Source organism: Salvia hispanica, chromosome 3 (assembly GCF_029641045.1).
Source record: "Salvia hispanica isolate PSC_SH4W2 chromosome 3, Shi_PSC_v1, whole genome shotgun sequence".
NCBI lineage: Eukaryota > Viridiplantae > Streptophyta > Magnoliopsida > Lamiales > Lamiaceae > Salvia > Salvia hispanica.
In genome coordinates, this window is record NC_142694.1 from 17959013 (window position 1) to 17985418 (window position 26406).

At 34.3% G+C, this 26406-nt stretch overlaps 4 protein-coding genes across 5 annotated transcripts; 3 read left to right on the forward strand and 1 right to left on the reverse strand.

Moving 5' to 3' along the window:
- Window positions 1–5309: 5309 nt before the first annotated feature.
- On the forward strand, window positions 5310–12745 carry LOC125213688 (hyperosmolality-gated Ca2+ permeable channel 1.2-like). Of its 2 annotated transcripts, none has more exons than XM_089068075.1 (13): window positions 5310–5464; window positions 5574–5633; window positions 6141–6487; window positions 6873–7031; window positions 7444–7579; window positions 8076–8177; window positions 8691–8807; window positions 8908–8988; window positions 9488–9828; window positions 10972–11217; window positions 11577–11901; window positions 12023–12256; window positions 12363–12745. In XM_089068075.1, exons 3-13 carry the CDS (start codon window positions 6174–6176, stop codon window positions 12627–12629), a joined length of 2322 nt encoding a protein of 773 aa, XP_088924201.1. In that variant the 5' UTR covers window positions 5310–5464; window positions 5574–5633; window positions 6141–6173; the 3' UTR covers window positions 12630–12745. The 2 variants fall into 2 exon arrangements, with proteins under 2 accessions (XP_088924201.1, XP_047970317.1); XM_048114360.2 differs by having other exon boundaries at window positions 5311–5464; window positions 6144–6487.
- A 1765-nt stretch (window positions 12746–14510) lies between these two features.
- LOC148930299 (uncharacterized) lies at window positions 14511–16178 on the reverse strand. The gene is made up of 5 exons (XM_089066413.1): window positions 16041–16178; window positions 15774–15847; window positions 15596–15669; window positions 14794–14855; window positions 14511–14714 (listed from the first exon to the last, which is right to left on the reverse strand). The coding sequence occupies exons 1-5, from the start codon at window positions 16176–16178 to the stop codon at window positions 14511–14513; spliced, it is 552 nt and encodes a 183-aa protein (XP_088922539.1).
- A 4028-nt stretch (window positions 16179–20206) lies between these two features.
- On the forward strand, window positions 20207–21184 carry LOC148930300 (F-box/kelch-repeat protein At3g06240-like). Its single transcript, XM_089066414.1, has one exon. The coding sequence runs from the start codon at window positions 20207–20209 to the stop codon at window positions 21182–21184; it is 978 nt and encodes a 325-aa protein (XP_088922540.1).
- Window positions 21185–24706: 3522 nt separating this feature from the next.
- LOC125209413 (putative F-box protein At2g02890) lies at window positions 24707–25597 on the forward strand. The gene has a single exon (XM_048109015.2). It carries the CDS (start codon window positions 24707–24709, stop codon window positions 25595–25597), a length of 891 nt encoding a protein of 296 aa, XP_047964972.2.
- The last annotated feature ends 809 nt before the right edge of the window (window positions 25598–26406 follow it).

The window sequence follows — 26406 nt, forward strand, 5'->3', positions numbered from 1 at the left end:
CACTGTGTGTTGGGGAAGCTTCATCGCAGCAAGTTTCCAAAGAAAGGTGTTCATCGAATGAAGGGGACACTTGACTACATTCATATGGATTGTTGGGGTCCCTCACATGTTGAGTCTATTGGAGGACACAAGTATTTTGTGTCAATGATTGATGACTACTCGAGAATGACTTGGGTGTTTATGATGAAGCATAAAGGTGAGGCATTCAAGAAGTTCAAAGAGTGGAAGACTCTAATTGAAAACCAGACTGGGAAAAAGATCAAGCGATTGAGAACAGATAACGGTCTGGAATTTTGTTTGTCTGAGTTCGATGAGTTTTGTAGGAGTGAAGGGATCGTTCGCCATCACACCGTTAGACATACACCACAGCATAATGGTGTGGCAGAACGCATGAATCAGACGTTGTTGGAGAGAGCAAGATGCATGCTCTTCCAAGCCGGTTTGACTAGGAAGTTTTGGGCAGAGGCAGTAAACACGGCTTGTTATCTGATCAACCGTGGACCTCACACTGGCATTGACTGCAAGACACCGTACGAGGTATGGTCTGATTCACCTGCAGATTACTCTATGTTGAGAGTTTTTGGGAGTACTGTTTACTATCATGTGAGTGAAGGTAAATTGGAGCCAAGAGCTAAGAAGGGAGTATTTGTTGGTTATGGAGATGGAGTTAAGGGGTACAGAATTTGATCATCTTCAGAGGGTAGAATTATTCTCAGTCGGAATGTGGTATTTGATGAAAATTCTATGTTAACTCTACTGTCAAGTCTATTGCTACAGAGGATTTGGATGGTGTTGATGAACAGGTGGAGCTGCAAGTCACTCACGATGTGAGTGAATCACAACTCCAAGGTGGAGAAGATCAACACACTACTGCTGAAGTCGCCGATACTTCTAGTTCGGATGTTCATCCACAAGCTCGTCAGAGAAGCATTGCTATTGACAGAGCAAGGAGGACAAATGTGAAGCCTCCGTTGAGGTATGGTTTTGAGGATATGATGACATATGCATTGCAGGTTGCCAATGAGGTCGAAGATGAGCCTTCGGCAGATGAACCACCTACCTACAAGGAAGCTATTTCAGGCAGTGAGCGTGCCAAGTGGCTCGCTGCAATGCAAGAAGAGATAGAATCACATTTGAAGAACCTAACTTGGGAATTGGTTCCACGGCCTAAGGGGAGAAAGATTGTTACTTGCAAATGGATTTTCAAGAAGAAGGAAGACACTGCACCAGATGAGGGCATTAGATACAAGGCTCGTCTAGTTGCAAGAGGGTTCACGCAAAAGGAGGGGGTTGACTATAATGAGATATTCTCACCAGTGGTCAGACATACTTCCATCAGAGTGTTACTTGCGATAGTTGCACATTATGATTTGGAGCTTGAGAAACTAGATGTGAAGACGGCTTTCCTGCACGGATTGCTTGAGGAGGATATCTACATGTCTCAGCCAGAGGGATTTGTGGTTCCGGGCAAGGAGGATTATGTGTGCAAGTTGAAGAAGTCCTTGTATGGACTAAAGCAGTCTCCGAGGCAGTGGTATAAGAGGTTTGACAGTTACATGATCAAGCTGGGATTCAGCAGGAGTCCGTATGATTGTTGTGTCTATCACAACAAAGCTGACGATGGTTCTATGGTCTATCTTGTTCTATATGTGGATGATATGCTCATAGCTGCGAAGTCGAAGTCTGACGTACAGAAGTTGAAAGCTCAGCTTAGTGTTGAGTTTGATATGAAGGATTTGGGTGTTGCGAAGAAAATTCTGGGCATGGAGATTTCTAGAGATAGAGAAAAGAAAAAGCTTTCTCTGTCACAGAAGAGCTACATTGAGAAGATTTTGTCAAGATTTGGCATGTCTGCATCTAAGGCTATTGATACTCCAAGTGCCACAAACATTCATTTGTCATCTGATCTTGCACCGAAATCCGAAGTTGAGGAGGAGTACATGTCTCGAGTCCCGTACTCTAATGCAGTAGGGAGTTTGATGTACGCCATGGTCTGTACTAGGCCAGATATAGCGCATGCTGTCAGCGTTGTTAGTAGGTTCATGGGAAATCCTGGAAAGGAGCACTGGCAGGCTGTGAAGATGATTTTTCGTTACTGGAGAGGTACGTCTGATGTTGGTCTCATTTATGGAGGTGATACTCACTGTTTAGTGACTGGTTATTCTGATTCTAACTACGCTGGAGATGTCGATAGTAGAAGATCTATGACCGGTTATATTTTCACTCTTAGTGGTTCTGTTGTTAGTTGGAAAGCAACTTTGCAGGCTGCAGTTACTTTGTCTACTACTGAAGCAGAGTATATGGCATTGACAGAAGCTGCTAAAGAGGGAATATGGTTGCAAGGGCTAGTTGGTGATCTTGGTTTACATCAAGATCAAGCTGTTGTGTTATGTGACAGTCAGAGCGCTATTTGTTTAGCCAAGGATCAAGTCCATCATGAAAGGACTAAGCATATTGATGTGAGGTATCATTTTCTAAGAGATGAGAAGAGAATTGAGGTGAAGAAAGTAGGTACTGCTGATAATCCTGCTGATATGTTCACCAAGTCAGTCCCGCAGAGCAAGTTCCAACATTGTTTGGACTTGCTTAATGTCATGAGCTGTTAGTTGCCCGTGGAGGGCAAATCTGAAGCAAGAATGGAGAAGTTTGTTCGTCTGGTATTATGATGATGCGTCTGCAAGGGAGAATTCAAGTCAAGGTGGAGATTTGTTAGTATGCCTTGAATTTGTATAGGATTAGGTTTCCTAATTGGGATAAGATTATGTTTCTTAGGCCCAGTCTGTCTAATGTGTGCCTATATATATGGGAGTAGAGCACATAATCTGTATCTGACAACTGCAGTCATAATACAATTTGTTCTCCGTTTTTGCCCGTGGACGTAGCCAACACAACGTTGGTGAACCACGTAAATTCTGTGTCTATTTACGTTCTTTTGTTTCTCGATTCACAATTGCCCTATTTGTCACAACATCTGGACCATTGAAAAATGTCAACAGATCACAAAAAAACATCAACAAGAAAATGTCAACATAATTTCATCGGTAGTCAATGATTGATGCTGTATTGATATTGTGTTGATACTGCGTTGACATTAAAATCTTGAAATTTTACACTGCGTTAAAATTGCGTTGAAACTGTATTGAGAAGTTTTGAGTTTGTACAATATATAAGTTTGCATTTTATCACTACCCACCGTCTATCTTTGTATATTATAGAATAATATTTGATTAGATTGAATAAACTTCATTAATTTGGTATCACATATTTTTCCTCAACTAAAAAAGTAGTTGAGTACTATATTTTAACGATTTTTAAAAAAATATTATATTTCTTAAGTTGGATCAAAATTTCCTAAATTTGGTCAACATTTTTTATTTTCTTAAAAAGCACATTCATAATATTTTAACGATTTTACTTAATTACTACTATATTTCCTATGTTCGATAAAAATTAGCTAAATTTGGTCAACGTTTTTTTACTAGCACGTTCGTAATATCAATCAAAACAAATGTTCAAATGATCACTGGAGGCCAGTTAAATATCATTAATAATTTAAAATTAATCTACGTGAAGTAGTTGCATAAAAGTTTGAACTAATCAAGTGGAGTATCATAACCTAATTAACTAACTATATGAAAGTAGTCATTACTCATTAGCTCTAGCCTCTAAATGCTAATTGAAAAGTTTTGTCGACATGCACACGGCACCACACACGTAAAAGAGGCTAGAGTTGATTTAACTACTAAACGCTAATTAAGAATGTGAACTATTTAAAGTCAATATATGATTTAGTACATTCTAAATATTTTAATGACACTATCAAACACAAAACAAATTATCTTATGTGTTCCTAGTCCTACTATTAACACTTCAAATGTATGTGTTCTTATCTTATGTGTTCCTAGTCCTACTATTAACACTTCAAATGTATGAAAACTAAATAAAATGGCTAGAGTCCTTAGCAAGGATATTTTAATAAATACAATTAACTACACTAAATTGCATTTTTAACTATACCAACAACGCTTTTAAAAACGTTCTTATTTATGGTGTCCCAACTAAAATTAGAAGACATAAATAAAAATGGCCCAGAAAATAAAAAAAATTTAGATAATTTATTAATTTTAAACTTAAGGATCCTATCTTTTGCGTTCTAATAATAATTTTTTTTTAAAATTTTCCAATTTAAATAATTGCGTATTTGTTTTTATGTTCTTTAAGTTTTTTATATTCAAAATTTGTACGATACCAAGAATGAATTTTATTTGCCAAGATTAAAGCAAAATGAAATCGTTTCGTAAAATCGAAAAGGAATAAAATTTATTTCAAGATAATTGAAAATGAGTCATTTTAGTTTTTCGCAGTCATTTAAAAAAAATGATACTACTAATAAATAATTAAAATAGAGAAAAGTAAAATAAGAAAGAATAATATAAAAAAGATTTTTCTCTTTGTTATTCTTTTTCTTATATTAATCTCTCCCTATTCTAATTATTTTTTATCATTTTTTTCAAAATTAGTGAAAAAATAATTACTCAAACCTGAGACGAGACAGATAGAGTAATTTAAAAAGAGATAACATAAAAATAAAAATAAAATAAAATAAAATAAAATAGCATTACAATGAATGATGCTTTATGTTTGTGTAACGCTACAGCGAAAAAGTGCGTTAGCCACGACTCCTATGGGTGGCGGAATATTAAAAAGTAGCCGTTATTTATGCATGCACGTGGGCCCTATAATCTGTTATCGGGTTTTTTCAACTTTGTGTTGTGAGTATTTAAAGTTGCCGAAATTTGATAATTACAAAAAGTAGTCAAAATACTGATAATAAGTAAACTGTATTAATGTACTACTACTATTATTGTTGTTATAGTTGTTTATTATTAATTTATTTGTGTTTCAACTTATAATTCAATTAAAAATTACTTTAATTGATACAACATTTAGTTAATTAAAATAGAGAAGTACTCCGTAATAAATAAGTATAGATTAAGAATCCTAATAGTTTTTTGATAAATAATGCTGTCTAAAAATCATATTCTGAGGCATTTTTGTTAATTTTTCGCTTCAGATTTCTTTCCTGTGGAATTATATTTCATAATTAGAGATTTCTTTCGTTATTTTCAAAACGAAAAAAATAATAATTAGTGGACTAATTGTAGACAATATAATTAAATTCGCTACGTGTGCCACATATATAAATACAATTGTTTATAACTTAAATAATTTTATTTGGACTGCGAGAACATGCTCTCCTTTTCCCCAAGTCTTTATCGTTGCAGAACACTACAAAAGAAGCAAATCACTGCCATTAAAAATAAATAAATTCTTTAAAATTGAGGAAAAAAGAAGTTGCCGAAATTTGCTTCTTCAGAATATTCCAGAAAATCTCAGTTTTGTTGCTGCTCTCTCTCTCTGTATCTCTCTCTCTTCCTGTGTAATTCGGTTATGAAGAATAACTGTAAGTACATGCTGGTGGTTTGTGGATGATTTATCATTTATGTGACAGAGAGTTACTTCAATTTTGATTTGGCTCTGGAACTGACATATTTATTCTTCCTTTGTTACAGTTTAAGTGATTAATAGGCTTTTGAATTTTGGATTTTCGACGCAGCATCAATTCTCCATCGGTATGTGTTTATTGGTGATTTTTCAGCTGTCATGCAGTCATTGTTGGGGGATTTGGTTGAAAAGTATTTGTTACTATCGGTCGAAATTGTTTATTTGTTGATGCGCAGTGAAAAAAATGATTGGGGAAGTTCAATTGCTTCTCTGCTTGCCTTTCCTCTTTTTTGAGCAAGTTTTTAGTTGTTTCTGAAGGTTTGATTGATATGTTGATTTTGTCATAAGTTGGTTCAATGTGCCGATTTGCGTTTATGAAGAAAATTAGGTTCTGATAGTGACAGGTAACTGGTTGAAATGCCACGGAATACTAAGTTCTACATGATTTTCTGTTTTTATGGACTCTATGTTAGGAAAAACGGAGTTGGTTGATTCTTATTAGTGTTTGGCTTGGTTTGTTCAATACAACTTTCATATATTAAGATGTTGGATTTTCAAGATTGAGTGCATTACTTGAATCGTAATGTGTAACATGATTGTCTCCGCTTCGTCTACTCACAATTTCTTGGTTTTAGCAGGAAGTTGAATAGTTGTGTAGAGGTTGAAAGATGGCTACGTTTGGGGATATAGGAGTTGCAGCGGGCTTGAACATTCTCTTTGCTGTGGCTTTCCTAATTGCATTTGCTATTCTACGCCTTCAGCCGATTAATGACGGGGTATATTTCCCCAAATGGTATCTCTTGGGTGTGAGAAACGGTCCTTCACAGCAAGGCTCATTTGTGACCAAATTCGTAAATTTAGACTGGAGATCATATATTAGGTTTCTGAATTGGGTGCCGGATGCTCTAAGAATGCCTGAACTGCAACTTATTGATCATGCAGGGCTGGATTCAGCTGTCTATTTGCGGATTTACTTGCTGGGGTATGTTTACTTGTCTAATATTTTCTTCAACTTACTACACCGGACTCACAGGCCCTTGTTTGTTTTCACCTCTATCAACTTAGCTAGCCTCCGGGTGCATGAAATAGTCCTTTATTTTCAATGTCTGGGAACTTAGGATTCATCTATATACAAGTGAGTATGGTGTGGTGAAATGACAATTTTCTAGTGCCATAGGCTTTCTCTGGTGGTAGAATTGCAAGTGAGTTCGCTAGGATATTTTTGACTATTTTTGTACTTCTGAAAAATTCGCGAAAGGTGGGGATAGGAAGTATAAATATCTTTATGGAGTACTAATTTATCAAAGATATGAATCTTTGAGGTTCATCTCTGTTCTGCATGCTAATTATGTACATTGATTTCACAGACTTAAGATATTTGTCCCAATTGCTTTACTTTCATGGGCTATCCTCGTGCCAATTAACTGGACAAACAACACTTTGGAAAATGGTGGTGCAAGTAAGAAGCTAGAGTACAGTAACATTGACAAACTTTCTATTTCAAATGTTCCATATGGATCACCAAGGTTAGTTTACTGTCAACTACGTACTTCTATAGTTCTATTGAAATACTGCAATTTCTGCAATGTTCCATATGGATCACAATCCTCATATAAGGACTGAAATCGCAATCCTCATAAGGACTGAAACCACAATGTTTGGGCTAAAGTAAGCATATTATTCCAACAACCAATTATCTTAAGCGATATGTGGTGTTTTTCTGAAGATTTTCACATCTAGCTTTAGGGTGAAACTGGCAACCATGAACCATCTATAAATTGACGTCTTTACCTTTCACCACGTTAGTAATTTTGGACCATAGTAATGGTGTTCATTGTTTTAATTTATTTAGCTTTGTAATATAGCAGTCAGGCACTTCTCAGATTCTTACTTTCTTAAGGTTGTGCTCGGCATCTGACTAATGTATGATATTTACAGGTTTTGGACTCATATAGTGATGGCCTACGCATTTAGTTTCTGGACTTGCTATAGTTTACGGAATGAATATGCAAAAGTTGCGGAAATGCGTTTACACTTTCTTGCTTCTAAAAAACGCCGTCCTGATCAGTTCACTGTAAGATGCAACTCTTAGATATTTGTTTATTCAGAGTGTAGCTTGAAATTAGAGTGTTTTTAGGTACAAGGGACATATAATTATTATCAGGGAAAGTTTGGCTTATGTTTTCTGAGATTATTGTTGCTATTTTGAAGGACAATACTCTTGTGGTACTACATGATATACACTATATAAGGCATAGGCCTGTAATAATGACAAATATAAAATGTGTCAAACTTGAGGTATTTTTTCTCCTTTTTCTCTTTTGAACGCGTACCATCAATTATACAATTTACAAACTTGTTAGAAATATGGGCAAATGTGATTTTCATGAAAGCTTGGTCCAATTTCATATGAATCCTTGCTTGTATTACCTTTCCCCATTCACAGCTTTAGTAGCTATTAGTTGACTCCTTTAGATTCATGTGTAGGATATCCTGTATTGACGCTATGGACAGCTCTCCTGTCTCCTATTTTTTTAATTCACGGATGATGATTACTTATATCTTCTCAGGTTCTCGTGAGAAATGTGCCACCAGATCAAGATGAATCAGTTAGTGAAGCGGTGGAGCATTTTTTCTTGGTCAACCATCCAGATCACTATCTAACTCATCAGGTTTCTTAATTTTACTTTCTGCATCTTTGTTGATGTCAAATAAATTTAAGGACTGATAGTTAATATATTTACTACTATCAGCATAAAGTCAGAAACAATTTTGTTTTGAATCTCAACCGTCAACATAACTTTTATTCTCTGTGAGTTTGATGTATACACTGTGTTTCTATGGAAATTCTCTTTTATGACAAAATTTCTGGACTTCGTGCCAAGTTCTAAAACACTTTCACTGCAATTACTATTGTTCATCCTATGTGAAAATTGTTCTTTCCAACTAGGTAAAGGCTTAATGAGTGAAGATGAAATCCATCTTTTACAATTTATTAACAAATGCTTAAATAATACTCCACATAAATTAATGTAATTTTTTTGCACAAGTTCATCTCATAGTATTGTGTCCTCGTCGGGCTACTTGGTTTTTTTGCCATATCTGGCACGTATTTGGACGGGAATTTGGATATGCTACTATGTTGTATGCATTTATATTTTCCTTATGTCAGGATATTTTTGCAGGTTGTAATCAATGCGAATAAGCTTGCGAAACTGGTACAGGAGAAAAAAAGTAACAAAAATTGGCTTGACTATTACCAGTTAAAATTTGAAAGAAAGAAATCAAGGCCAATGACAAAGGTACTTTATATGTACAGTAACTGTTCTATTTCCTTAGCAATTTGTACATATTATTTCTAGATTTGTTAATGATACTGTTAACTTCTTTCTAAACTTGCAGACTGGCTTTCTTGGCCTTTGGGGAGAGAAAGTGGATGCTATTGATCACCAGATAGCTGAAATTGACAGGTTAACTAAGGAAGTAAGGAGACACCCAAAAATTTATATGTTGTTTTGTTTAAAATTTGGAAATGGTCGTCACTCTAACCTGCAAAAAAGATTGTGATCCCATTTTTTTTGGTAGCGGGAATGATACGCTAAATAATATTCATACCGTTGCCGATTTAGAAATGTTAACATAGCCTGCTTTGCCTTCATATTACGATTGAAACGTATTAAGGAATCTGTTTAGTGTTTGTTTTTATTAGTCTCAAGTCTCGAATGCTTTTTTCTTCCATACATTCTTAATAAGAATTTTAAAACATTAACCTTTTAAATTATATACATATTGTTTTTATATAACTAAGCCTTATTTGTGGTGTTAATTTTGTATAAGCGACTTTGCTAATCTGTATTTTGATGATTGTCTGTTTAGGTTACATGTTCCTTAATCACTGATGGTTTGCTTCTGATTTAGCTTAATTTCTTATTTTGATGGACTAATAATCTCTGTATAACTAAAACATTACACACAAATGCAGATAGCTGAAGAGCGGAAGAGGGTAAAAAGTGATCCTAAGTGCATCATGCCAGCAGCATTTGTTTCCTTTAAAACTAGGTGGGGTGCTGCTGTTTGTGCTCAAACACAACAATCTAGAAATCCAACTCTGTGGTTAACAGATTGGGCTTCGGAACCACGTGATGTCTACTGGGATAATCTTGCTATCCCCTATGTTTCACTGACTATTAGGAAGCTTATCGTCAGTGTTGCTTTCTTCTTCCTCACATTTTTCTTCGTGATTCCTGTGACTTTTGTGCAATCTCTGGCAAATATAGAGGGTATTGAAAGAAGAGCACCATTTCTCGAGCCGATAATTGAAGTGTAAGTATTTATGCCAGTTATCTTGTGACTGTGTTGAACTTTATTTATGTCGAATGTTACTTCCATATAACTGATTTCCCCCTATTATTCTTGTCTATTTTTCTTACCATTCCATTTCCTTTTACTATGCATTTTGATCTCTGTTTATCCTGAAACTTTTTTGCCCAATAACTGGTGAAGAAGTGAGGTGCCCAATAATTGCACCGTTGATTTTGGTTATAACTGTATAACTTTGGGAACCTTCCCAGTATATGGTCGGTCTTTCTGGAAATGGTATTATATGATTTTTGAAAAATGATAAAAAAAAAAGCTGTGAAAGAACATGAACTAGGAAATTGTATGGTGTAAAGCTGTCCGTTCATGTGCTATGTATAATTACAACTTCCACTTCAAGGTAAATTAGAGAGTCTTCCCATTGTCTCTGAGCTTTGAAAGATGACTTGGCTTGTCAACTTGTACTTGTACTGAATCCTGATGAGTGCAAAAACTGGCCATGCATTCATCGTTTCTTATTAAAGTCAAAGATGACTTGGCTTTGCCAACTTAGGGGGTGTTTTGCTAAATTTGTTTTGGGCATTTTACAGACTCCAACATATTTAACGATTGCAAGTTTAGGATGACATTAGGGGGTGTTTTGAGGAGCTTATAAGCTCAGCTAAACATATAATATATCATTACTTTAATTCTCTACTGTTGTCTAGTAATGACTGCAAATTTAGGATGACATTACTGTTGTCGATGTTAAATTACTATCTGCTAGATTAACACTGAGAGTTTGATATGCTTACATATCGACACCTTGTTCTTTTGTAAATAAATTGAACTTCCAAGTTTATTGTTAAATTCTTTGTTAAGAGTCAGGCAAACCTATTTCTCTGCGAACGTATTTCCAGTTTTTACATCTTTGTCTTTCTCTCTTTCTTTATGAGTACATTTTTTGCAACCCTTCTGCCCGTTTATTTTCCTTTTATTGTTGTTGTATGTGCTTCTCTGGAGTCATAAGTGGTCCATGTAGGTAGGTTCATTTGAATAAGTGTTATCTTAACCTTTGATTTATCAGCAACTATCAATGTGCGCCACAGCGTATAGTTTTCATGGTCTACTAACCATCTTTCATTCATAATGATTTTTTTAATCATGCAGTCCCTTTATCAAGTCTGTAGTACAAGGAGTTTTACCTGGTATTGCCTTAAAGATTTTCCTCCTTGTTCTACCAACAATACTGATTATGATTGCGAAATTGGAGGGTTTGCTGTCAATATCAGCTATGGAGAGGATATCTGCTTCCCGATATTATATCTTCAACTTTATCAACGTCTTCCTTGTGAGTGTAATTGCTGGAACTGCATTTGAACAACTTGATAGTTTTCTTCGACAGTCAGCAAATGAGTAAGTTACTCAAGCATACACAGTTTTCTTTAAATGTGAGCTAGTGAAACTACTTTGGTTCCCAATTTCAACAATTTTTATATATTTGCCATGACACATGATTATTTCTTCAAGCATCGATTATTATGAGATCATTCTTAGTTTATATAAGGGGTCTGTCTTATCAAATACTTAATGATGAATCTTTATCTCTTCGTTGTCTCCATACTTCCGATCATAGTTTGTAATGCTTGATTGATAGTGGTAGTAATTTGTAACTAATAGATCTGCAAATAGTCAAACAACTGAATATCTTATAAGGATATTTTTTTCTATTTTACGAATGTGCTCCATTACTAAGTTTTGGTAACTAATTGCAGCATAACTAGAATAATTGGTGTGGCGATCCCTATGAAAGCAACATTTTTCATTACTTACGTGATGGTGGATGGATGGACTGGTGTTGCCGGAGAAATCTTTAGACTGACACCCCTGATACTGTTCCACCTAAAAAATTTCTTCCTGGTGAAGACGGAAAAGGATAGAGAAGAGGCAATGGATCCAGGAAGCATCGAATTTCATATGGCCGAACCACGGTTACAATTATATTTTCTTCTAGGCCTTGTCTATGCTGTGGTCACCCCTATTTTCCTTCCGTTCATATTGGTTTTCTTTGTTTTGGCTTATGTCGTATTTCGCCATCAGGTATGTTTATAAATCTTTACTTGATCCTTGTCTAATTTTCTGGTTTGTTTTGCTTTACTCCCTTCCTTCTATTTCATGTTTTAGTTGAACTGAACTGATGTAAGCATCTCTTGCTTTGCAGATCATAAATGTATACAACCAAAAATACGAAAGTGCTGCGTCATTTTGGCCGGATGTCCACGCACGTATAATCTATTCATTGGTCTTTTCTCAGATTATGCTAATAGGATTGATGAGTACCAAAGGGAATTCCCAGTTCACGCCATTCCTCATCGCTCTTGTAGTGTTGACCATTTGGTTCCATTTGTTCTGCAAAGGCCGTTACGAACCTGCTTTTGTTAGATATCCTTTGCAGGTTGCTGTTACAAACTCCTCTCATGTTATCCTTTCAATTTTTTGCTAACACAGTAATTCCTATTGAATCTAAACCTCAAACCGTCACATTTCATTTTGGTTCCCAGGAGGCAATGATGAAAGACACGCTGGAACGTGCAATAGAGCCGAACCTGGATCTGAAGAGTTATCTCCAGAGTGCCTACATCCATCCTGTGTTTAAAAACGAAGACGAGGAAAAAGATGGAGAAGATGATGAGAAGATACAAGAGAGTTTGCTTGTAGCCACGACGAGGTCACGAAGAAATACACCTGCTCCCAGTAAATGTAGTGATGGATCCTCACCTTTACTCCCAGAGTCTGTTTCTGAAAATGCAGGCTCTCAACGATTGTGATTGTCAAAAACTGTAACTGAATGAGAAAAATAGATAAATTTTCGTGTTATATACAAATGATTGGATGTGAATACTACTTCCTCCGTCCCATAGTAGATGTCATACTTTCTTTTTTAGTTTGTCCTACAAAATGTCACATTTTCTTTTATGGAAAAAGCCCCCTCTCACATTAATATAAATACACTATTTTCTCTCTCCATCTAATACACAAAACAACATCTCCTAAAATCCTGTGCCATTCCCCATGTGTGCTATCTAGTATGAGATGGAGGGAGTACATGGTATTTGGTTGCATGTGAGTTAAGGTCAATACCATGCGTCAAACTTTGGGGTTTGCTAATTCAAATCATCTCTAACTATTTACACCAAATTCAAATATATTTACATCAAACTCAAATTTTACACTTTCATTGAGAATGTCTCATAAAATTTTTGCAGTAACTCCATTAAAATATTTAATGTTGTTCCGTAGAAAACTGCAAAAATGAGTTTGAGTTTGCAGTCAGATTGAAAAATTTTTCTGCACCAAAAATGAGATTTGACATATGATACGAGATTGGTCTTAGTCAATCAGTCTGTATATAGTGATTTGCCCTAATCAGATTGAAATAGTTGAATTTCAATTTGAAAGAAAGTGTTTTGCACATGTATCATGTATGCAAGGGAATATGTAGAATTTTAAGCATTTAAGTTTTTGTTGGTAGTGTGTGACCCCTCAATGGGTCATCGATGTGCATATAGCCTTAGCCAGACAACCCATTAGAATAACCTCATTTGTTTAATTTCATTTTTACCCGCAGGGGCTTAGCGCAGTTGGTTCAGGGGGAGCAGATATTGCTACAAGGAGCTGGGTTCGAATCCCATTACTGGCGTGTGGGAGCTTCCATCTCTCAGGCACAAGTGTGAGGCCTTGGGAGATGGGCTCCTGTCAGGACAGTGGGTTGAAGGCCTCCTCTCTAACGGGCCGCTGTGTACCCTGATTGAACCCCCTCACAAACTGTCGGGCCGGTGTGTGGGGGCGGCCAGGGTGACCGCATCACCTTTTTTGGTACAAGAATAACCTCATTTGTCAGTAGCCTATTAAACTATCCGTTATTAACGCCATTAATATGATGAAACCCAATTAAACTACTAAGTACTAACGCCATTTAACGTTATTTAATGTCATTAAACCAGTGTTTAAGCCAAATTAACGCATTTTAAACCATTAAATTAACGCCACATTTACACTTAAATAAATAGATATACACTTCATAACCCTAAACTCATTTGTGTGTTTCTACTTCTTTTTCAGGCCATTCTTTTTAGATGACGTACAAAATATGTTTTACTAACTATATTGTTGGCATGGGTGGCATCGGTAAAATACGTAAAAAACACAAGTAGTTGCATTTTGGGAGATTTTCCAACAGCAAGTCTCCAATTTGTTGGTCATGATTAGCAACAAATTGTCAACCTATAGAACATCTCAATAACTTCATTCTTCAACTTTGTATTCTATTGTTTCATACTCTTGCACATTTTTCCAACTTTTTGGTAGGTAAAGGTTCATGAATGTTACATACATCGTGGGGGATTGCCTTTTGGGGGTGGTGTTCTTATTTTGTCAGTTCTTAATTTGGTGTGTTCTTCTTGAATGTAGTTTGAGATCTGCCAGATATATCCTGACTGTAGCTGACAGAATCCTCATCATCATCTTCCAAGCATCGCTTCAAACTTCCTTTAGCAATTCATTCAATCCCATTTTGTTTAGTAACAACTGATAAATCAGGTGTGACAAAGCCTTTACTAGAGACTAGAAAAAGAACTTAAATGGGACTTACAACAACCTCCAAATATATGGAACAGAGGTCTTCTTAATTTTTTTTGTAAGAATTACCTCTACAATATCAGAATCAAAGAGTAAATGCACCAATGTTCTGGAACATACTTCTCAACAATTTCTGGAATATTACAAATTTTGTTAACTGTATATGGATATCTACGATAATACTCCTTGCTATTCTTGCTTTGAATCTTAAACAACACTTCTTGACCCACAAGCAGCTCCTCAATTTTCCAAGGAATATACTCCATAGTAGAATTCTACAACAACCAAAAAACAGAATAAAAATCTAAAAATAACTACTACTGAAGTTGAATTATTTTATTGATCTTTTAATACCTCCATATTACTCCCTATCAAGTCAGTGACCCCTTTTCCAATAAGTTGAACCAGCGGCGGATCTAGTAAAAATCAAAAGGTATACCCCAATTATTATAAGTAGTCTTGTGGTAAAATGCTCTTTTCCATAGCATTGACCCAGGATCGATCTCCCTCAGGTGCAGTTTTGCTATTGTGCTGTTTGGAATAATTAATTGTGTATAGTTTCTATCTAATGTTTGATTTGATTAATATGATATCAATAGAATATTAGTTGTTCTTTCATTTGTTTCATACACAATAATGTTCTTTATTGTTGGATATAATTTATTATCTGTTCCCTCATTTATTTTATACTCTACAAAGTAATGGATGTATTATTGGAAATCTTTATTATTTATGATTTCTAATGCTCATATTTGAGATTATATATAGAAAATATAATGGGTTTTGTTTTAGTTTAAATATTTGAAACTTTTCTAAACTAAAATAAAGTCATTGTTATACAAATATCCTATAACCTCCACTGAAAATAGTAAAAAAAACTCAAGTAATAACATGGAAAAGTAATCTATTTTTATATAGATAACATTTTGTTTTAGTTTAAATATTTAAAACTCTTTCTACTAAAACAAATTCTTTGTTAGTTATAGAAATATTCAAGAACCTCCATTGAAAATAATGAAATTTTTTCAAAGTGATAATATGAAAAATTAATCTGTTTTTTTGTATAGATAACATAAAAAAATAGATTGGAATTGAAATCTCCAAGTCGGTGTAATTATTTATCGTACTCTCAATATGAAATTTCCGGATCCGCCACTGAGTTGAACAACTTCTCTATCCCACAACAAAAGGGAAGCATTACTTGAGTAATCAACAATGTTCACAACAAACCTGAATCTAAATAAGGAAAAGAGGGTATTGAATTTAATAACTTCTTGCAAATATGAACACAAGAAACCAATAATGAGAAAAAAAAAATGGAGGCAGATTAACACCTTTCCACAACAACATTATAATTCTTAATACAGAACTCACAATGAAACTTCTTGTCATTCAACACTGTGAGTTTCTTCACACAAGTCTTACATGCTAAATAATAGTACCATTTTCCAAAATGAGGCTCAATTGATTTAACTTTATCAAAAACCCAATAGAATCCATCCAGATGACCAAAATCAGAAATAAACTATTCCAATTAGATTCTTAATGACTGTTTTTTTAAATTATATAATAAATAATTTACAGATAAAAACTTTCAATACCTCCAAATAAACAACATCACCAAGAAACTTGACATCAAGATCATCAAACTCTCTACTAACCATTACTCCAGTTTGATCCACTGAAACTTGTTCACGGAAAGTATCATCATCCTTAATCCTATACATTACAATCGACATTTGTTAGAATCAATCAACCTTAAATAACTATCGATATAATCTTAAATAACAATACATGTTCCTAAAATCCTTAACTTGATCATTGATTAAAATCTTGGATGTTTGATAATGAGTGGATACACCAACCTCACCTAAAAATATGATAAATAAACATTAATAATGATACATGACAATAACAAAACTATACATAAATAAGATAGAAATACAACCTTTGAATACATTAGGCTTACAAACCTGCACTATGATTATAGGAACAATCCCTTTAGCCTTTTACAATTGAGACAAATAAGATTCTACATTCCACATTGGAATCCCAAATTGTACACAAAATTTTATTATGGTTGTTAAAAAGGTAGTACAATTTTGCTTCACAACTCTTCCAAGGCAGCAATGACCGCAATGATATCTGCCAAAATAAAAATCAAATCAGTGCACCAAAAGATTGTAAAATAAGGCGTGCAACACAAAATATATCACAAAACTTATACTACCAAAAGAGGATGACTGGTCTTCATTCTCATTGCTTGCTATATCACCAAATGATTTAAAAGAAAACCATTATCTCTTACCTCATACATCATACATCTCAGTTCTGAAATTCATAATGAGTATGTATGGGTGATTAGTAGCTTTGTTTCTGAGGATGTTGTCCCTAACAAAGAAATTTTTTATATAATAGATGCCTCCTTCATTAAGTTTGTGTTCCAGATTCTGAAGAACTTTTTTTTGGAAATGTGGCTTGAATGTATGTCCCCTGAAAATAAAATAAATTAGATATTAGATATTAGATATTAGATACTATATATTAGACATGATAAATAGATCATTATATGTATAACTCTTTGTTTATATGCAAATATATAATATAATTTTACAGAGATAGCTAACATATACACTAATTTTTATCTCTATTGTTTAGCAGGTTCACAATATTCCAATTCCAATTCCAAATAAGATTAAGGTTGATGACAACGAAGATCAAATGGAAAACTAAACAATGACAGAAAGATGGTAAACATTTCTTAAAACAAACTACATAAATCATTTTATTCTTAATAACTTCCTAAACAATTTCATACTCAATAGGCTAAAAACTTTTGACCAGTTACATGGCAAAGAAGATTCAATGGATTGGAAAAAAGGTGAAGAACAAAAAAAAAGAAAAGAATCAACAGAAGAAAACAAACATCAAAGGTGAAGTAGTAAAGTAGAGTTGCAATAAAAGAACACCCTAAATAACTAAAGATATTGCATATAAGATTAGGTTGAATAGATGATTACTAGGAGAATTAGACAGATGGAATTCTATGATGGTGTGGAAGATGTTGCAGGGTGAGTAAAAAAGAAGTAGAAGAGGGTAATTATAGATGTTTAAATGCAAATACAACAGAAAAAAAACAAATAAACTTTGGAAAACAGACATAATCATGGGTGAAACCTTTCAAATAACAAAAATAAATTATAATAAAACACAATCAGGTATAAAAAATTCAATTACGATAAAAAAAAAACTGCTGAAAATCTGAAATAAGTTAGTTAATAGAACTACTAAATAAATAGTATTTAAATAATGTGGATTTTTATGCATCCTGTATTAAATATAGGGCCTATTAATTGGGCCACCTGACATCCCTAATAAATGACTTTTTGTTAGTGTTCCCCTATTAATATCAATTCTATTTTACTGGAATACCAAGAACAAAAAGAAAAAAAATTCAAATAAGAGATCAACCGCCTCTCATTTTCAAGGATGAAGAGAGAAATATAGCTGTAACCAGTGGCGGAGCCAGAATTTTAAAAGTGGAGAGCCCAAATTACCATTAAATATTTTGAGTGGTTCAATGCTAACGACGCGTAAATAGCTTAGACATGAGCAATGTAAAAAGGCGCGGTTAAAAAAATAAATGATGAAAAAATTAATTAGAGAATAGATTTTTTAAGCATGACATCGATTTAACTAATATTCCATGGTATAATTTCATATATTTATTAGATCAAAGACTTATTTTCTATTTTGATTTTCTTATAATAAAGAACATCAAAAAGTTATCTTCTATTTAGATATATTTACATATTAAAAAATTGATTTTATTTCTATAATTCAATTATTAAATCATTCTTTATGATTATAAATTAAAATGATTTTCACAAAATTACTAGTGAAAAAAATCCATACAAGTTAAGAATGTGAGAATCCATAAAATATAAATGAATATAAGAATACCAATAAAAATTACTCCTACTATTTTGAGAAAATAAAGAATAGCCACAATTGAACTACGTCTACCAGCATAGCTTTAAAATCAATTTTTCTATAATTATAGTATTATATTAAGAGCATATTTTTACATTTGAAGAGCTAAATATTTTTTAATGATAAGTTAAATTATTTAAACAAAACTAACAATATTATTATAAATCTAATAAAACAAAAATGAATACAGTACAGATGAAACAGGTTAAAAAATATTGGATGCTCCCCGAAGATTTCAACCTCAGCACCTCATGGGAAGAAGACTAGAATCTAGTCCAACTACGCTAACATTACACATATTTTATTTAATGATATAGTAAATACATAAATAGCTAAGGGGCCCAAGGGCCCCCCGGCCCCACCGTGGCTCCGCCACTTGCAATCAATATAAAGGAGACAGAGAGAGGATGCACGTCTATAAACCTCTTCAAATCTGCAAATATAACTCATCTTGAAGGAGAATGAGAAAGAATAATAAAAGTAATCATTACACAAAGAAGATAGAGAGAGGACGCACGCCTTAAACCTTTAATATTCTACATTCTACAATGTGGAATGGAAAAGAGAAGAGGAAGAAAAAAGAACAAAATATAGGTAACTTTTTCCATTTAAAAGCATTAATAAATATATTATTTTCCATTTATTTAGTCTTTTAGGGAGATGTATTATGTAGTAATTTATTTAGATAGTCTTCTAGGGAGATGTTGAATTTTTTTGATGAGAGTGTAATCTTCATTATCTTTTGTACATGGAACGACAAATGCTGCAATATAATGTGCATATTTTAGACACAACATCATGTCATTTTAGTAAGATTTTCCTCTTAATATATTGCTTGTAATGCTATATAATACTATAAAATTAAATTATAGATTGACAAAATCTATTTTATCAGTTTGAAATATACAATTGTGAATCTTACTTATAAAATTTATAAAGAAAATTTATAAATAAATATATTAGTAAATTTAATTAAAGAAAATCAATCCTAGTGGAAATGACAATTAATTGAACAATTTAATTTACTATTTCCTGTATTCTATTTTTTAAAATTTAATTGAACAATTAAAATAGTTTTTAGATTCAAATAAAAATTCAATTGTTCATTCTAGTAAGATTTTCCTCTTAGGCCATTTTTTAATCAAATAAATGGAAAGTCTAAGTCAGAACATAAAAGATGAGAAAAATAACCAATTGCGGAATTCTCAAATTTAAGACGTATATTTAGTACTAATAATGCTCCACCTTTTATATAAATCTTGGTCACCAGTACCCGTGGCAAATCCATGATTATTCATTTTGGTATATGATAAATAATAATAGAAGCTTTAAAATCTAACCAATTCTTTTTATTTTTTAAATTTATTTTCTCAATCAGAATTTGTGATTTTATTTTTGATATTAAAAACATCATAAAAGATGTGCATTAGAAGGGAATTGGAAAATAAAAACTAATTATATATTATGACGACATAGGAAATTAAAATATTATTAAAAAAGCTAATATGATTATGATGAAGAATTGAAGATATAAAAATGTTTTAAATGTTTTACAAAATTATTAAATTAAAATTAAATAAAGCAATTAGTAACACTCGTGAAACTAGAAAAAAAAAATCTAATCAATAGGAAATAAGTTGATTTAGTTTCCAAATATTTAGGATTTTACGAGATAAACATATGTATTAAACCCTACCTCTATATTTAGGGCTAAACAAAGTCTATGTATATATGTATATGGCCGTCCATCGATAGTTCCATCAAACACACCGCCATGAACTATGATGTGTTGAGAGAAATTCTCTTGCATCTGCCTGTCCAATCTCTCCTTAAATTCAGAGCTGTCAGCAAATTTTGTGCCGATGTCATCAATTCTTCATGTTTTCGGAAACTACACATTCACAACAACAGATCAGATGACACGGTATGTCTAGAAGTAATTTTATCCAATGATGGAATTCAAGTCCAACACACGAAGTCATTAATCTCGTATAATTTCAAGGACTTAGGGTTAATCTCCGATGTTCGAGTTATGTTATATGGGCCAGTTAAGGGTCTAATCAGCTTCGACCTTGCAAAATGGAACCATGTAGACCTGAAACCGAGGCCGCCAATAGTCATATGCAACCCTTTTCTAGGCCAACTCAAGCTTCTCCCACTAATTATAACCTCTTCGTGTAGAATACCCTTGCGCTCGGTTGCAATTGGTTTCATCGATGAAGATTACAAAGTAGTGCAACTGTCGATTTGCAAAATGCACCATTGTCTACACGCCCATGTGTACTCAAGAAGCGCGGATTCTTGGAGGGAGTTGGCCTTTGATAATGATATAGGATATGTTAGTCGTATAAAATCCATGTGCGAGAATGGCCACTTTGCCCACTGGATATCGGAGAGTAAGTCGAATGGAGAAGTTGCGATACTAAGCTTGGATATGAAGAATGAAGTGTTTAAGAAAATCATGTTGCCGGTGGATGAATTGTATTATTATCTTCATAGTACGATTTTTGAAAAAGATGAGCACTTGTTTTGGCGCTTTTATTTCCCGCCCGATATATCATCAGTGCATATTTATGAGTCGAGATGTAAAGGAAGTAAATTGAGTTGGATGTATATGTTGCGTGTGGAACTGCCCTACACTTGGACTGGGATAATACCTCGATGGAGGACTGGTTTTTTTGTTATCGAGCGTGAGAGGGATGCATATGTGTATGATTATCGTGCACATAAATTTGTCTGTATAGGTCCCTGATTGAGTATAGAGGTAGCTTCGTTTCACTTCAAAAAGACAATTGAGATAGTCTTGCTATACATTATTACGCTTTCGATATTAAGTCTAGCATTTTTTGAAGTTTTCAGTTATATTTTCTTTTATGTTCATATGAAATGGTGTGGTATAACATAGTACTAGATTTTATCACTTCCTACTATAGAAAACATACCACACACATCTCTCGAATACGTGTAAATTTAAACGTGAATACGCCTCTATTGACTAAATCACGTAATCTTATTTAAGCAACATAGTTAATAGATTATAGTGATAAATTAAACCAATTTAATCACGTTATATAATGTCATTAAACCAATTTAGTGTTTAAACCAAATTAACGCCTTTAAACCATTAAATTAACGCCACATTTAATTAATGAAAATCAATCCTAGTGGAAATGATAATCGAACAATTTAATTTACTATTTTCTGTATTCTATTTTTTAAATGTAATTGAATGATTAAGGTAAATTTTAGATTCAAATGAAAAATTGGAGTTGTTCATTTAATCTAAAGCTCACATCCAATATTTAATTGAATCTTAAACATTATTAAATTGTTCAGTTTGATGTAAGATCCAATTGAATTAAGTAGCACTGTATAAAAAAGAGTCTCAAGTGTATCGAATGAAACTATTACTACCTTTTGCTACATGTTCTATTTTAAATGTATTTAGACAATTAAGGCGAATTTTGAACTCAAATGAACAATGCAATTGAATCTAAGAGTATCCGCATTGGTGCTCAAAACTCCGTCTGTCTGTCCGTGCTAGCTGCAAGGATGAGTTCGTCTGCCGCTGCGAGTCGTCCGTCCGTGGCAGCGGCACGGCGCTGCTCTTAGCTAAGAGCACGTCCATGCCGCTGAGCACCCTTACGTGACGTGTTCTGATTGACCAACGGCATAGCCGTTGGCATATTCAAATTTTTTTTTAAAAAAAATTCGAAAATTATTTAAAAAAATGTTTTTAAATAAAAAAAATATTTTCCCACTTCCCAAAAAATTATATCCGTTTTCTACCCACTTTTAATTTATTTTTCAATTTTTTCCCCCAAAATTCACATTTTCATCTATAAATACCCCCACTTCAACACAAAAAAAAATCACATTCTCATCTATTATATCATCTACATTCTCTCATCTTTTTTATAATATTCTCTCATCTAAATTCCCACCACAGTACACAATGTCCGGCTCCGACAATCACCCCTTCGGCAATCGCGGTTGGAACCACGATTGGTTCGACTCCGACTCAATCCCTAGTCTAGAAACGCAACTTACGGCCCTCCTCAAACCCAAGGTTCGCAATTTCCGGGTGGCTACCGTCCTTATCCGGTGGACGACCAAAATGCCTCTGGGTTCGGGTGGCACCCAAACCCACCCGAACCCGGATCGGGAGAGAGCAGCAGCTCTACTCTTACTCCTACTTCTATTCCTACTCCTACTCCTACTCCTCCTACTCGTGGCACCCGCACCCCGTACACTCCGGGTGGATGATGGCGATGTTCAAAGCCTACTTGGCAGTCTCCGAAGATCCGGACGTTGACACGAACCAAACCGAGGATACGTATTGGTAGCGCATCACTCGTCTTTACAATGAAACCCGGCCGGAGGGAACCATTTATCGCAATGATAGTATGGTGCGCAATTGCATCTTCAGATGCAACGAGACAATCGGTAAGTTTCAGGGTTACTTCCAACAGAAAAAGCGGGCGGCAGGGAGCGGCAAGAGCGAGCTTGACATCATCAGTGCCGCCTTGGCGACCTACCAAAGCTTGGAGTTCAAAGCGTTCAAGTACCTCGCTTGTTGGCAGGAGGGGCTCCTTCATCCGAAGTATAGGGGCGGCGTAGTAGCCTCCTCCAGTAAACGGTTGAGGTCGATAGCCCTATCCGACGGCGCCTTCGATGATGTGGCTACCCAGCTTGCCGGAACTAACTTGGGTAGCCCCGACGCTGGCACGAGCAGTTCTCGCTGGCCGCAAGGAAGGAAGAAGGCGACGGCCACCCGCCGTCGCGCCCCGACTCCATCCGCCCCCGCCCCCCCTCCCGCTCCCGTTCCCTTTGTGCCTCCTCCACCCCCGAACAACACGTTGTGGACCCTCTTGGGTCAACTCTATTTGAACGATACATTTAAGATGACTCCGGAGCAACTTGCAACACATGAGCAAATGATCCGGGGTCTCAAGAGGCAATTGGGGATAGATGACTAGTCTTCCACGTGTGTAATTTTTAATTTGTAGGATTTTAATTATGTATTTTTTTATTTTCTAGGATTTTAATTATGTATTTTTATTTTTTAAGATTTTAATCATGTAATTTTTATTTTTTAGGATTTTAATTATGTGATTTTTTATTTTTTAATGTATTTTTATAATATAGAAATTTTTTTAGTAATTGAAGTATTTAAATTGAATAATAGAATGGTGAGACCCTTGAGCTTGTCCTTAGCTAAGAGCACGGATATGAGTGTTGTGCTCTTAGCTAATGACAAGGAGTAAAAGTGGGTCCGGGCCCACTTCCGTGCTCTTAGCTAAGAGTACAGATGAGGATGCTCTAAGTACTACTCCCTCCGTCCCACTTAAAATGCAACATTTGGGAATCGACACAAGATTTTATGTAGTGTTGTTTTGTGAGTTAATGAAGAGAAAGTAAAGTAAGAAAGATGGGAAAGTAGAGATAGAGTTGTTTCCATTTTAGGAAACATTTCATTTTTAATGAGATAACAAAAAAAAAAAATATTTCATTTTTAATGGAACATATGGAGTATTAAGTTATTCAATTGATTTAAGTTGAATTGAATTATTTAGTTAAATCTATTTGAGAAAATCTAAGTACGGTTGAACTATTCAATTGATTTTAAGTTCAACTAAAGTATTTAATTACGTCTATTTGAGAAAATCTAAGCACTATTGAATTATTCAATTAATTATGTTTAATTGAACTATTTAGTTACATCTTAAATTCATGGTTAAATTACTTTCTAAACCCTAGCAAAAATAACCATGAATTAAAAATCCTCAATTATTTAAATACATCTAAGATGTATTAAATTTAAGGTCAGTTGAAATTCCCACTTAATGTTAGATCAGTTTTGCTTAAAACCCTTAACTTTATACGGTTATGTTTACATCAATTTGATGTATATCATTTTTGATTTAATTATTAGTGTATGTCATTATTGTACAATTTTTGTAATTATTATTATTAGTATTAATTAATTGGTAGGGTATATAATACAGTATTCAACAACACGTGCAAAATTCGGCCGAGGAGGCGACCGTGTTATGGGAAAATAAATTTATAGCCCATGTTTTGATAAAATTTTTAATACAAAATAAAAATAAAGAAATTAGTAACAATCGTGTAACTAGAAAAAAGATCTAATTAAAAGAAAAGTTGATTTAGTTTCCAAATATTTAGGATTTTACTAGATATACACATTAAACCCTAGTTTTATATATGCATGTCGCCGAATGATGGTTCCATTAAATACACCGCCATCACCATGAACAACGATGTGTTGACAGAAATTTTCTTGCATCTGCCTGTCCAATCTCTCTTTAGATTCAGAGCTGTATGCAAATTTTGTGCCGATGTCATCAATTCTTCATGTTTTCGGAAACTACACATTCACAGCAACAGATCGGATGACACGGTATGTCTAGAAGTAATTTATTCTAATGGTGGAATTCAAGTCCAACACAACACGAAGTCATTGATCTCGTATAATTCCGAGGACTTAGGGTTAGCGCTATCTTTATGCGATGAGGATGTTCGAGTTTCGTTGTATGGGCCAGTTAAGGGTCTCATCAGCATCGACCTTACGAAATGGAGCTATTTGGACATGAAACTGAGGGCCCCGCCAATACTCATATGCAACCCTTTTCTAGGCCAACTCAAGCTTCTCCCACTAATCACAACCTCTTCGTGTAGAATAGCCTTGCGCTCGGTTGCAGTTAGTTTCATCGATGAAGATTACAAAGTAGTGCAGTTGTCAGTTTGCACAATGCACGGCCGTCTACATGCCCATATGTACTCACAAAGCATGGATTCTTGGAGGGAGTTGGCCTTTGATGATGATTTAGTATATGTTTGTAGTATAAAATCGATGTGCGAGAATGGCCACTTTGCCCACTGGAAAGTGGAGCGTATGTGGGAAGAAGAGATACTAAGCTTGGATATGAAGAATGAACTGTTTAAGAAAATCATGTTGCCGAAGAATAAATATCAGGGTAGATATATTAGTCAGATTTTTGCAAAAGATGAGCACTTGTTTTGGCGCTTTGAGTTCTCTCGTAAACCGGTTGATAAAGAAGTGGCTATTTATGAATCGAGGTGTGAAGGAAGCAAATTGAGTTTGGACGTATATGAAGCGTGTGGAACTTCCCTACAGTGATATTGGGATGATACCTCGATGGAGGACTAGTTTTTTTGTTATCAAGCTTGCGGGAGGCGCACTTGTGTATGATTATCGTGCACATGGATTCGTCTATAGGTTGACCAAGGGGTCCCTGATTGAGTATAGAGGGAGCTTCGTTTCACTTGAAAAAGAGAATTGAGAATTAGTTATTGTTATAGGAGTACTATTAAGCTTTCGATTATAATTCAAGCATATTTTGAAGTTTTCAATTATATTTTCTTTTATGTTCATATAAGATGGTGTGGTATTTATCAATCTTCCTATTATAGAAAACAGACCACACACACATCTCTCATAGGAACGAAAATTGATCAGTGTTGTAATTATCCTGATGATCAGAGTTGACACCTGATATGTGTAGTACATACCAATCAAACTCTAGTGAACTCTAGATATGATAGTATGATTAAAAAAACACAATTTGTGGAGGCCAGTTAAATATCTTCAAATGATTGAAAATGAGTAGTATAAGTATATATGGATTAATAGTTTAAAAAAGAAAAAATATTGAAATAAAATTACAAACCGCTACACACCAAAAAAGAGCATGAGCCATGAACCGAGGAGTGGGGGGGATAAAAAAAGTTTATTTTACGTGTAATTCTAAACATGAATACGCCTCTATAACTAAATCACGTAATCTTATTTAAACAACATAATCACTAGATTATACTAATAATTTACAAAAATTATACCTATATTTTTCATAATTATTTGAATATTGTTTCCTTAATTTTTGTTGAAATGTATAGGATTCTGGGCTGGAGAAATAATTTGATTCTCCA